General features: G+C 45.7%; 1 protein-coding gene across 2 annotated transcripts in view; it reads right to left on the minus strand.

Annotated features, from left to right (window-relative positions):
* Positions 1-13,202, minus strand: part of IGF1R (insulin like growth factor 1 receptor) — a 312,032-nt gene that overhangs the window by 23,412 nt on the left and 275,418 nt on the right. For both annotated transcript variants that reach the window (XM_059912583.1, XM_059912582.1), the window contains exons 14-18: positions 10,443-10,545; positions 9,510-9,580; positions 5,601-5,830; positions 5,225-5,335; positions 1,328-1,487 (exon numbers count right to left, since the gene is read on the minus strand). In XM_059912583.1, coding sequence (XP_059768566.1) covers positions 1,328-1,487; positions 5,225-5,335; positions 5,601-5,830; positions 9,510-9,580; positions 10,443-10,545 — 675 coding nt within the window. The remainder of the gene's footprint in view (positions 1-1,327; positions 1,488-5,224; positions 5,336-5,600; positions 5,831-9,509; positions 9,581-10,442; positions 10,546-13,202) is intronic.

Consider the following 13,202-nt stretch of genomic DNA (forward strand, 5'->3'; position numbering starts at 1 on the left):
TGGCTCTGCAGCTGGGGAAGGGAGCTGGTTGGCATCTCTGTGGGAACAATCTGAGTCCTCGCTGAGAAGGGAAGGGGAGGGAGCAGGGTACACAGAGGAAGCCCAGGCAGCAGCCATAGGGGCTCTTCCCTGAGGGCCCCAGGGCAAGACAACCTCAGACTTTCAGGGGTGTCAAATGTGTGGATGCCTCAAAGGGCCAACCCAGGGACACACAGAATAACTGATGGCCAAGGATATTTGCTATACGATATGGCTCCATCCATTACCTCTAGCTCCTAAAAATGAAAGATAAAGACGCCCATCCCCACTTGGGAAACCATTCTAGAGGGGATACTCATTGTTCACCAAAGGGCCAAAATAGTCATTCAAAATCATTGTTAAAAAAACCCCAAAAACACTGCTAAAGGAAGGCGAGCACTTCCAGAACAGACAGTTCAAGAGCTAGACAAAGAGGTTTAAATAGTTTTTGGATGTAAAGTCTTCCTGTAGCTTCTCAGGATAAATATTTAGCATTTTTCTAAGACATCATCATCTCATAGTGGGAAGAGCAGGTGGTTCCCACGCAGCCCTGATGTTTTATGTGTTTTATCAGGCAGATTCAAGGACCAAAGTAAAATCCAAACCTAAAGTCCGAAATAAATTCCTCACCAGTGACCAGAAATATAATCCACCCCCCTTTTCTGGTGTTACAGTGGGTGGTGGCAACAAAGGGTCCAAGGAGGAGTTTAGTTAGCTAATAAGTAAGGGTTGCAATAAAGATCAAGAGCTCCGAGGTTGACCAGCTCAGGTGTGAACCCCAGAAAGCAGCGGTCTTCCCTCATCCTGTAACCACTCCTGCTCTGTGCACGGGCTTCACCATCGGGAACCTCACCTCTTAGAAAACGCCATGGACCCCTTGTTGTTGTGAGGCAGACAATGTTCCTTGTAAGCTGGAAAACCGGAGGACATACTGGTAGTATGGAGGGCAACTTTTAGGTACAAGTCAAAATCACCTGAGGACACTGTCTCAACTATTTCTGGAAACAATGCTTAGAACTGTTCTGCCAAGAAATGCCTCAAGTGCCAGTAGAGGCAACCTCAGGGACCACGGCCTCAGCTCACCCGTGGCCACTGCCTGGACCACTGCGCCCATGCATTATCAGGATTAGAGCCAGGCTGGCTGGGTTTGTGACTATTGACTGGACACAATCACATTATTCCCAAGAGTAAGACTCTGCAGTCACGGGATGCATCGGAAAACCTCTCCACAGGCAGGCTAATGCCCACTTGGCCCCTAAAACATGTGCGAGTTTAGTTCTTGCTCAGATCTGGAAAGCTAAGGACACACCTCCGATTTTGACTGTGAAATCTTCGGCCACCATGCAGTTCCGGGCAGCGAGGTCTCTGTGGACAAACTTATTGGCGTTGAGGTATGCCATGCCATCTGCAATCTCTCCAGCCATCTGGATCATTTTGCTTAGGCTGGGAGGTGCTAGGACTGGATTATTCTGTTGGAGATTAAAAAAAAAAAAAATCCATGTGAGAATTTAGGAATTTTTCCCTCCCCGTGTTCTTTCACGGTTTGCAAATCCACCTTTGTTCAATCTGAGCACCACAGGTTATTCTGCTAAGAAACCAGGAGTGGCTCAGAAGGAGGCCATGGCACTTGCCCTCTGACCACATCACAAAACTGCAGAGAGAAGCACCTATTAGCACAACTTGGGACCAGCATCTTCGATTTTGGGTGGGGCCAACATCATTTAAAGTGAAACCAGCAATTTTTGATATTAAAAATTCTGGATATTCAAATTCCAATTAGTGGATGTGTTCCTTTTATTTCTACAATCCAACTCCATACAGGGAAAAGGAGGGAGAGGACATTACAAAGGCCATGTGGAAATAAGCAAACGGGTTTCTTGAATGGACACTGGATGTGTTATTTCCTATGTTAAATTATTTAATCCTTTTCTTTCCCTTCAACTTTCTTCTAAAGTACAAAACCATCAAGATTAATTTGTTCACCTTACAGAGTGGCATTCCTTGGATTATTATTTTCTGTGGGTGCTGAGGAAAGCAAGCCCTTGACAGTTCATTTAAGTCCAGCAGAAGCTTATTCTGGAGGGGACCAATGTCCAACAGTGACAGGTAACACGGATAAACGTTTCGTCTTTGCAGTGAAGGGCAACATACCGACTTCAGAATTGAGAAGAAATACCCCCAAATAATAAATCCATTTAGAAAAGTTTTATATAAAATGTGTGTCCAAGGCTCTTTATCCTAAAAGAAAGTGTGGAAACCAGTCAGCACTCCCAGTTTAGATGCTGACCACCTCTTGTTTGTGTGAGTTCAACAGACTTTACCACAGTTTCCCTGACTACAGAGCATCTGTCACAACACGGCAAAGCCATCCTGCTCTGACAGGTCCCACACGTCCCCTTCCCAGCTCAAACCCTGCGCCACAGGAAGAACACGTCTGGGCTTTAGGATCAGACAGTCTGGCCTCCTGCCTGGGCTCTTTCACATGGGATCGAGGCGGGGTCACTGCTGGGAGGATGACCTGGGACCATGCATGGCAAGTGTCCGCCACTGCCTGGCCAAGGTCCATGCCCAGGGAATGCTGGTTTCGCCCAGTGAGGTGCTAGTTTCTGCCCCAAAGCTAGGAGCAACATAACAACTCTCCAAGTACTTGGGGGTTGGTTCCCTACACTTGAATTTTGAAGCTACTATCAGGACTGTCTGTGGTGATTTAAAATCCTCATTACTGAGTTCCCTGGGGAAGTGATGTGATGACCCGAAGGATAAGCCAAAACTACCCCCTTCCTTTACAAAGGGGCCTTGTTTAGAGGAGCCTTTTTCCCTCAGGACCTAACATTCCCTTTAACCTTTTCAGGGCTTTAGATATGCATGGTACACCAGGAAATCGGCAGGTAAAATGTTAACTTTATGCTCATAATACTTAAGTTGTGGAATATTAAGTTAGGCGCTTATTAGAAGTGGCGCTTCATAATATTAATACGAAAAACAGAATCAAAAAAAGGAACCTGATTTTAAGTATTGAAGGAGAGGGCTGACATTCTGTCAGTCATGGTGCTAATACTGCCATTCTTTCAGACGTCTTAGAAAACAGAAATATTTAACTTGCTTAGAACTACTTAAGACGCGTATACACAAGCATTCCCATTTAGTGAGGGAAGTGAATGAATCTTCACTGGGGGAAGATGCCAAGTAGAGTATAATGAAACCACAGGACAAGCATATGTATTCTTATACTTGACATGGGTTAGAAAGAACAACTTTAAATCTGACAAATCTAAAAGTGAATTTTGGGGGGGCTTCCCTGGTGGCGCAGTGGTTAAGAATCCGCCTGCCAATGCAGGGGACACGGGTTCGAGCCCTGGTCCGGGAGGATCCCACATGCCACGGAGCAACTAAGCCTGTGCGCCACAACTACTGAGCATGTGCTCTAGAGCCTGCGTGCCACAACTCCTGAAGCCCGGGCGCCTAGAGCCTGTGCTCTGCAACAAGAGAAGCCACCGCAATGAGAAGCCCGCACACCGCAACGAAGAGTAGCCCCTGCTCACTGCAACTAGAGAAAGCCCGCGCACAGCAACAAAGACCCAATGCAGCCAAAAATAAATAAATAAAATAAATAAATTTTTTTTTAAAAAAAGTTAATTTTTGATCTGAAAAGGACTTTAGTAGTCATCTTGTCCAACCCTCTTATTTTACACATAAGGAAACCAAGGCCCAGAGCCTGAAGCAGCCACCTGAGGATGCAGACAGGTAGTGGCAGAGCCAGGACTAGGGCTATGTGTTGCAAATTTTTATTCTGTGCCTGAAACTGGGGACGAAGGAAGTAAGTGCTTCAGACTTTTCAGAGGTGCCTTAAATGAATCTGATAAGAAACATACTGCCACATCTCCAGTCACCCAGCTGATGAAGCTTTTCTCCTTCGTGCTGGCTTGTGTATTACAAAGTGAGCTGGGAAAAGGCACTAAGATCCAGGGGAGCTAGGGACCCACGCTGGGCAGAGCAGAGGGTGGGTGTGTTGAAAACCGCCCTGCTCGGGGCCTCAGTCCACACTGGGCCTCGCGGCCCTTGCAGAACCACACGCATCATCTGCTGTGAGTAAAGGAAGCCACGTGTGAACAAGTGCTTGGAACAAAAATTAAGGAACTACTACTTGCGAGATGATTAAGTTGCCAATTAAAAGAAGAAAACAAAAGATTAAGCTCAAACAGAGAAAGGCTACAGACATTCAAGAAGGGTAGAGAAAGGGGAGGATCCAAGGCACAAAAGCAGACTCAAAGCTTCCTCAACAGGCAGCAAAGTCAGGGTCCAAGTGAGGACTTGAGACCCACCAAGGCAGCCAAGTGAAAGGCAGATGTTGCTGGTGTCACTTCTAAGTGTTTATCTCCCACTTTACTCTTAAAAGTCGTTCCTCCAAACGTTACAAAGCTGGGTTCACGGGGAGACACCAGGGTAACACAAATTGATATTTTTTTCATACTAAGTAGAGATGATTGTGCAGCTGAGGTGATGATCATTCAGAAGCTCAAGCAAGACACTGATTCGGGATAAAGCCTGAAATGTGGATGCAGCGCTTGAGAAATGGGGCTCCCCCGGCTCAAAGGCTCAGACTGCCCACAGGAGGGGAAGGGGCACACGTCGGGTGGGGGTCTGTGAGTGAGTGGGTGTCTGCGCACAGAGCTGGGAGGGAAAACACCCGGCACAAGAATCAAGTCAACCTGACAGTGAACTCTGACAAAAACGACACTGAGCTACACTGGGTCTGGGATGGACGGGAAACATAATGCGCTAGATGGGGATCCACTAAGAACCAAACAAGAGAAAGCTGGTCCAGGAGAGAAGGCAGTGGAGGAGACAGGCACTCCTGGCTGGGGTGGGAGGCAGGAAAGGCTCCAGGGAGGGAGCAGCGCGGACATGGTCTGTGGGTGGGAGTCAGGGAGAGACGGTGGTGGAGGAGGTGACTGGGGGTGGAGGGAATGATGTAGCAGCAAAAGCACACAGGGGTTTGAGTCATAAGGTACCTGCGGACTGGCAAGTGCCTCTCACAAAAGATCCAGGTCTCTCTCTAGTCAGGGAACTCCTTCATATACAGGACTAAGAACCAACCACGGGGCAAGAAAAGTGAATGGATTTTAAAGACGCAGTATCTTCTAGCGGAAGGTTCTAAAGGAAAGGGAACGGTTAACATGGGATGTCAGTGAAAATCAAAACTGACCTCCATTTCTGGCCTCAGAGACCGGAGATAACTTTTGAGGTCCCCCCGGGTCATCAGTTCCATGATGACCAGCGTCGGCTGGCCCTGGGACACCACGCCCAGCAAGCGCACCTGTGAGGAAGGACAGAGAGAAGGGCTCAGAGGGTGAGGGCTGCCCACGATTGCGGCTCTCCCACCGCTGGGACCATCTGGCCCAGAGCAGAGCCCGTACGATGGGCCACTGGGGCTCACGGGCCAGCCCTGCATCACATCCAGAACCTTCATGTGCACAGTGTCTAAAGGAACAGTGGGGTGATGGGGGGGATCCCTACAGAAGACAGGGTGAGACAGCAAACCCACAAGTGTGCTCCCCAACACTTGGGGGCCCTTCTCTTACCACGTGGTGACAGTTGAACTCCTTCATCACCGAGGCCTCGTTGAGAAACTCAATCCTCTCGCGCATGCTGGCGGCCTCGTTCACCGTCTTAATGGCCACCCTGGTCTCAGGCTCATCCTTGACCACGCCCTTGGCGACACCTTCGTAAACCATCCCGAAGGAGCCCTGCCCCAGCTCCCGGCTCATGGTGATCTTCTCCCGGGCGACCTCCCACTCGTCAGGCACGTACACTGGGGAAGAAGAGGCCAGAACTGAAACAACGTGCTTTGGGCAAACTCCAGGCCAAAGAGGGCAAGATGCCACTTCCTAGAGCCCACAGAAGAGAACAGCAGGAGACAAGGATATGGCTTGTTCTGGAATCTCCCACAGGCTGTGGATTTCAGCAAGGCCACTGTACAGTCAAACACTAGAATTTCAAGTCCTCAAGGAGTTCTAGATAATTCAAAGATACCAACAGCATGTAAGAACCAGAAAGTCGTCCAATTTGAGACGTTGCTATAAGTATAAAATTCATGCTGGATTTCAAAAAACAATGTAAATATTTCAATAATTTTTTTACTGACTGCATATTAAAACTGATAATATTTTGGATATATTGAGTTAAAGAAAACCTTATCAACATGTATTTCACCTGTTTCTTTTTCCTATTTTATATGTGGCTACTAGAAAAATTTCAGGTTTCTTATGGGACTGGCACTCTATTTCCATTGGCAGCTCTGCTCTAGTCTGGACAGTTTCTCTGGCCTTGCCAGAGACCCTGGGGTGATGGATGAGGTACGGAAGCAACTGAGCTCTGGCACCGAGGGGCATTCAGTGGTGACCAGCATGGAGGGACAGCTGATGAGCAGAAGGGCCTCCCCAGGGCTTAGGCCTGGGGCCTGTGAACTCAGGGACCTCCCACCACTGGGGTGAGGGGCTGGGGGGTGGGGCTTGGTAATGACTAAGCCTGAATATGATTTCCTGTCCAGCCTATGCTTCTGGTCAGATTCAATTTGGTTTAAGAAAATAAATAAGTAATTCTAGGCAGGAGGAAGGAGAAAGAAAGAGGGAAAGGAAGAAGGGAGGAAAGAAAGAAAACGAAACAGAAGATCCATCCTACCACTCTGATGGGTAGGTGAGAACTAAAATAATATCAACCTGCTCTACAGCTCCATAAGAAATTTCAATTATTATCATATTCTTCTAATGCTGTGTGCTTACGTCCTTGCCTGAGAGGGGAACCCTTGGCATGCTCCACTGGTAGGAAAGAGGTGGTCCTGGCTTAGAAATGCAGAAGGACTGAGAGCCTGGGATGGCATCTGTTTGCCTTAAGGCTTTCAGATGTTAACCGTGGGCCTGCGGCTGGATGTAAGAGAAGCAGTGGATTGACAGCTATATTCCGACACCCCCAAGTCCCAGGTATCTACCTTTAAGTGATGTCTTAAAGCAAAGATGTCTATAAATTAGGCCCAGGAGATACCACCAATTTACACCTCTAAGGAATTTCCAATAGGGACTATGTTAATCAATCTAGAATTTTCTTTCACATACATTTTTGTATTTCATAGTACGTATGTATGTGTTCAGGAATTTCACAAATGGAATTACAACCTCCATATGGCTTAGACAGCTTATAGCCCTGAAGAAGGGGCTGATGCTCACTTAGGAGAGTAAGTATGCAAGACAACCCAGTAGATAAGACTCTTCCTGATACCCCTCAGAAAGTATAAAGAGACACTGTATATATCCATTTATCTCTGAAAATCCAGGCTTGCCTTTAACCAGAATTAACTATGTAACACACCATGAAACATGGAGTTAAAACCAATCACATTCATTCCCTGGGAGGTAGCTGAAGTCAATACTCACAATCCTTTCTCTCAATTCAACCCAATAACTCTGACTTTAGCCAGCAGTCCTAAGCCCTGCCAGGCAGGAGAGGTTTACGTGCACAATGTTATCAGCGTTTCCCTGGAGGGGATTTTCAGTGTACTCTGGAGAATGGTGACATGCAGATTAGCTTCTGGAGAGAGAAGTTTTTAAAGCCTTTTTGAACTGCAATGTCATTTTGTTGCCCCTTGAGGAAACTAGCTATAAGATGCTTGTCAAAAGGCTGAATAAATTAAGTTCAAATAAGGTGACAGTCTTCCTACCTGTTGGCCTGGGTGACAGTAAGTTTTGTTTGTTTGTTTTGTTTTTAAAGAAGCAAGAAATATTATGAAGGCACTCTGGAAAGACACAAAATTTGAATTCAAATCGCCGTTAGTGTCTGATATGATTGTATTTGTGCTCTCTCTAAACTTCCTGGATCCTTCACAGTCAAAGCTACAAATGCCAATTTTCTATGCTTTATTTCAAAACCGAGCAGATTTTTGCAGTAGTCTTACTCCAGTGGATAGAGCTGGAAGTGGCCTTGCATTTTCCTTATAAATCCCATTAAGTGTGTGACGACTCCTTACCTTACTTGATTAAAAAAAAAACACTATTATTTATTCAAACAATGCATAAAAATCGTCTTGCCTTTTTTTTTTTTTAAAGAAAAAGATCCTCTCCACAAGTAACTACTCTTTTAAGTTTGGTGTGTATCCTTCCAGAACATTCTCTTATATGTACACACACACACATACATACAGACATGTAGGTGTGTGTGTACATATATATGTCTTTTAAAAATACAACTTTGTGAGACCTTTATATAAAGAAGAATAATGTCCTCATTATTCTACCTTGCTTCGCATTCAGAGGAGTCTGCTTTTGATTGGCTTTATTGTAAACACAATTTGAATTAGAAATTATTAAAGAAATCACAGTAATAAAACTTTACACACTTATATAGTGCTTTTAAATTGTTTTCTCATTTGATCAGGATGAGCAATTAGAATAATCATGACTCTTTATTTCACGTCTCCTGCACACACACTTCCACTTCTGAAGCATGAGCGAGGCAAACGTGTCTTCTAAATACATCCAGCCGATTCCATGCACTTATTTATTCACTTGACAAACCCTGGCCAGCTGCTCCTGTGGGCCAGCTTGCCGGTCTCCCCAGCCCCCAAGACCTCACAGTCCTTCCCCACAGCGACTGCATCACATGTCAACAAGATGCCAGGGGCTGCCTCATCCTGATTTCTCAACTGCCTAGTTCTGTGACCAGGGCGAGTTTCTCCTCTGAGCCTCATTACCCCACTGACAGACAGATGAGCATCAGACAACCCATCCTATAGGGATGCAGGGATCAAATGGGATGGCATTTGTGAACGTCTCTAGCAAAGTGCCAGTCAGTGGTACCCAATGACCAATGTCTCACCCCGACTTACTTTGAAAAGTTAGGATTTTGGCAAACTTGGAAGACAAGACAGCAAATAAGGAAAAACAAACTTCCAAGTCAGATTGTCTCAGACGTTTAACTAAATGGCTCTCATGAGTTACTACCAGAGGGAATGTGAACAGGCCATGAGGGTAAGAATCGTTAAGACCCCAGTCAGGAGGGAATGAACAGAAAATCTCCAAGATACAAAAATCAGAGAAGCCGTAGTGATCAAAGACAATTATAATGACATGAAACTCAAGTTGAAACTAGTTTAAAAGGACTGTTTTGTCAGCTGCAGCATATCTTCCAACTAGATGTTGACAATTATATAGCTTTTTTCATTCTAGCATAAAATTTCAAGCAATTAAATAAATGGATTACTGTGCTGGCCACATTCATCTCTGAAGCCCATTTTTCCTTGGGGCAGCCCAGACAGTCCCAGAATTTTTGACATATTCAGTGAACTGCTCAAAACATTGGTTTAAAAAAAAGTGTTAATGAAGATGGATCTGAGGCCAAAGGTACCTCAGAATAATGCAAATCTCTTCCCCTGAATTCGTAACACTCCCCAAAGCTCCTGAGCTGGGACCCCAGACAGTGACTGTAGTTTAGAAGCTTACCATCGGCTGCACTGAAGTACTCCGGGTTCACAGAGGCATACAGCACTCCGTTCCCCAGCCTGCTGTTATTTCTGTCAAAAAGGATGAAATTCAGGTTAGAAAAAAAAAATCCCCACATACTTTTATATGTACTTTCATCTTTGTTACCTCAGTTTTATTTGTTCTGATTCATTAAGGACCGGAAAGGGGTGGTGGAGGTGCTGTCAGGACAGCTCCACCACACTTGCTAACGCCTCTTTTGGCTTCTTCAACGGCCTCAAATTAGAGCTTTTTAAGAAACATTTGTTTCTTTACTTTGTTGGAAATTGAAAGGCTTATTTGATGGACAGGGTTAAAATATCATGTTTGAAAAAGCTTTGCACAAGCAGCGGTATCTGTGATGGGACAACCAGTGTGGGGATGATCCAGACTCCGAAGAAAAAGTCTTCTTCTGTTGTTGAATCATTAGAAAATATTCTCTTTTTTCTGTACATTTGATTGGAAAATCAGGTTTTCTTTTTTTTTTTTATAAATTTATTTATTTATTTATATTTTTTATTTTTGGCTGTGTTGGGTCTTCGTTTCTGTGCGAGGGCTTTCTCCAGTTGCGGCGAGCAGGGACCACTCTTCATCGCGGTGCGCAGGCCTCTCACTGTCGCGGCCTCTCCCGTTGCGGAGCACAGGCTCCAGACGTGCAGGCTCAGTAGTTGAGGCTCACGGGCTTAGTTGCTCCGCAGCATGTGGGATCTTCCCAGACCAGAGCTCGACCCCGTGTCCCCTGCATTGGCAGGCAGATTCTTAACCACTGCGCCGCCAGGGAAGCCCCCGAAAATCAGGTTTTCTGATCCATAAGATAATTCCTCAAACTTCTCAAAAAGTTCATCTTCACTTGGGTTCAAATCATCAAACCAGTCAGACACAGAAAGTATCTGAACTTTTCACCAAGTCACTCACCTTTTTCTATGGAAGACGTACAGCATTATAACCAACCCTCCTACTATCAGCAGAACAGCAATGGGCAGAGCGATGATCAGATGGATGAAGTTTTCATACGTTGCTACAGAAACAAATGGGAAACAAGAAAATGTCACGAGGTGAACAAACTGCTCGTGTCATTTGTTTATATTTAGCTGGGAGTATGGATAAAAAAATCCCAAGAATTCCTTTATTGCCTATCATGAACTAGGAGTTCTGAAGGTAAACAGTATTGTACATAAAAGAAAAAAAAAAACAAACCCTGAGTTATTTGTAAAAAGATTAAATAAGTGCCGATGGAGGAGTAAAGTCATTTTTATTTTCAAAGTACAGTGTATTCTGAAATAATAGTTCAAATGATGGATTCAAGTAAAATAATCTTTGTAAACAGTTTGATGACTATTAGTGGAACTGCATACATTTGCTAAAAAAAAGAATAGATTCTTATGTATTATAGTGCTCAAGCTGTACTGACTTTTATCTGTCTTAAGACAGTTCCACAGACAATTAAAAAAAACAAAAAGTAACTGGATGGCACCCCTTGCTAAAGCTGCTCTGAATACGCCCCGAACATCAGAGTCTATAGTTACAAGTCTGAGACCACAGGGCTCCTGCCTGCTCATCACCATCCTCAGCTCTCAGATGACAGATGCCAGGCTGGACGCTGATCCACACACTGGAAAATTCTGTCAGACGCTGGTAATCAACACGTCCATAGGTAGCATAACAACCAGACAAGTGGACCACACATGCTGCAAGGATGCAGGGAGGAAGGGAGGGGGGAAGGGAGTCAGGGGAAGCTCGCCAAGCACAGGGGATGGTTGGAAATGATACTGGAGAGAAATCAGGGCCGGCTCCTAAGGGGCCTTGTCCAAGCTAAGCACTTTGAACTTCATTCTGCAGATTAAGCGGAACCAGTGAGAGCTCTCCAGCCCCACAGTGAACTGGTGGGATTTGTGTGGGAGAGATGGCTGTGCCTGAGGACAGCCTGGAAGGGCTGGCAGCGGGGAGGAGACCCTGCCCTGTCTGGTGAAGCGGGTCGGGGGGTGCCCTGGGCATGTTCTGCATCACCCAGCTCAGACCTCACCAAGGAATCACTGCTCCTTTTCTATGAATGAGAAAGACTCACAGAGATGAACTGTCCTCCCCAGGGTCACACATGCAGCTGGCTGGCCATGACCTAGGGATTGGAACCCAGGCTTCCGGCACCCCGGGCTCATGTTTTCCCTACGAAGCAAGCGCCCTGGAGGCTCTGAGCTGAGGCGGTGGTGGTGGCTACAGAGGCTGGATTCCAGAGGTATTTCAGAGGCAGAATCAATGGGATGTGGGTTTGAATGAGAAGTGGGTGGCAGGAGTGAAGGAAAGGGGAGGGGTGGCTGTGAGGTTCCTGGCCTGGGTGGTGGGTGGATTACGGGGTCACAGACTGAGCTGAGGAACAAAGGATGGAGAGAGATTTTGAAGGTAGCAACTGTGATTCTGGTTTTGTGCACGAGGCGTCTGAATTGCCTGTGGGACACCCACGTATGTAGAAATGAAGTTGGAACTCACTGGGGACCAAGTTACATCTATTGTAGATCACCCATCAGTGATTATTCTGCCACTAAACACTACTATTATTATTACTCTGTGAGGACTATTAAAGCTATTTTAATTTTTTTAATTAAAGATATTTTTATCAAATAGCTCTAAAAATGGATACAGGCTCCTGCATTTCCTAATTCTTGAAAATACTTGCAAATTAACACGGACTTTGGGAAGCTAGCGGAGTTTCTTTTTTGCCCCCGAGGACTATGTCTTCTATCTCTATCACTTACGCTACTGGTCAGGTTGTACCCTATTCTTTTTGAGTTTCACATTTCAATGGGGACATGGAGAAAGTGGAACACACCCAGAGAAGAACAAAATGACTGAATGGCTAGAAAATTGTTCTATGAGACTGGGCTACAAGAAAAGGCCCCAAACCTGAGATTATTTAGTCTGCTGAAGAAAAGCCTAAGGAGTAATTTAATAGTATTCAGGCACATGAAGGGTTCCTAAAAGGAGAGCAGTTGCCAGAAAGCTTCCAAAGCTTCCATCTCCTCTGAGGATTGAACAGGAGGAAGGGAGACTCAACCACAGCAGGAGAGAATCTTGTCTGACACAGGGAAAAACTTCCCAACGGTAAAGCAGGCACGCAGATTTAATTTCCCCATGGTGTATGCCAACTCCTGCTGGAAAGATGCCATCAGAGCGGCTCTTGGGTTTTCCACTGGCTCCCGGCACTCACAGGGTTAAAAACGGGGGAGCAATGGCAGAGAGGAACCTGTCATCTCTGCAGATAAGCCAAGGTCACTGAACCCCAGAAGCCAATGCTGCTGTTTCAAAGAACACAGCATCACGCTAGACCTCTAAACCTAGGCTCTATTCCTCAGGGATGGATGTGGAAAGGGGAGGAGAGGAGAAGAGAGAAAACAAAAAACTTCTTCGGGGAGGGCTCTGGGAACATCGTGAGAGTTCCAGCGCTGGAGTGTGTGGCACCAGCCAACTGGAAAGAGTAGGTAAAATGGACCACATGGAGAATTCAGACTATTTTAGATGATGGAATTATCTTCTTAAGCATCTGTTTACCCCTCACACAGTGCCAGGCTCATCAAATGCTACCTCAAGGTCTGCAATTCTATCCCCGCACATCCTTTTTCTGGTATCTGTCACTGTGTAGACTTCCAAATACCATGCATGTCTTTGACTAGGCGCTAACCA

The sequence above is a fragment of the Balaenoptera ricei genome, chromosome 2, assembly GCF_028023285.1.
Source record: "Balaenoptera ricei isolate mBalRic1 chromosome 2, mBalRic1.hap2, whole genome shotgun sequence".
NCBI lineage: Eukaryota > Metazoa > Chordata > Mammalia > Artiodactyla > Balaenopteridae > Balaenoptera > Balaenoptera ricei.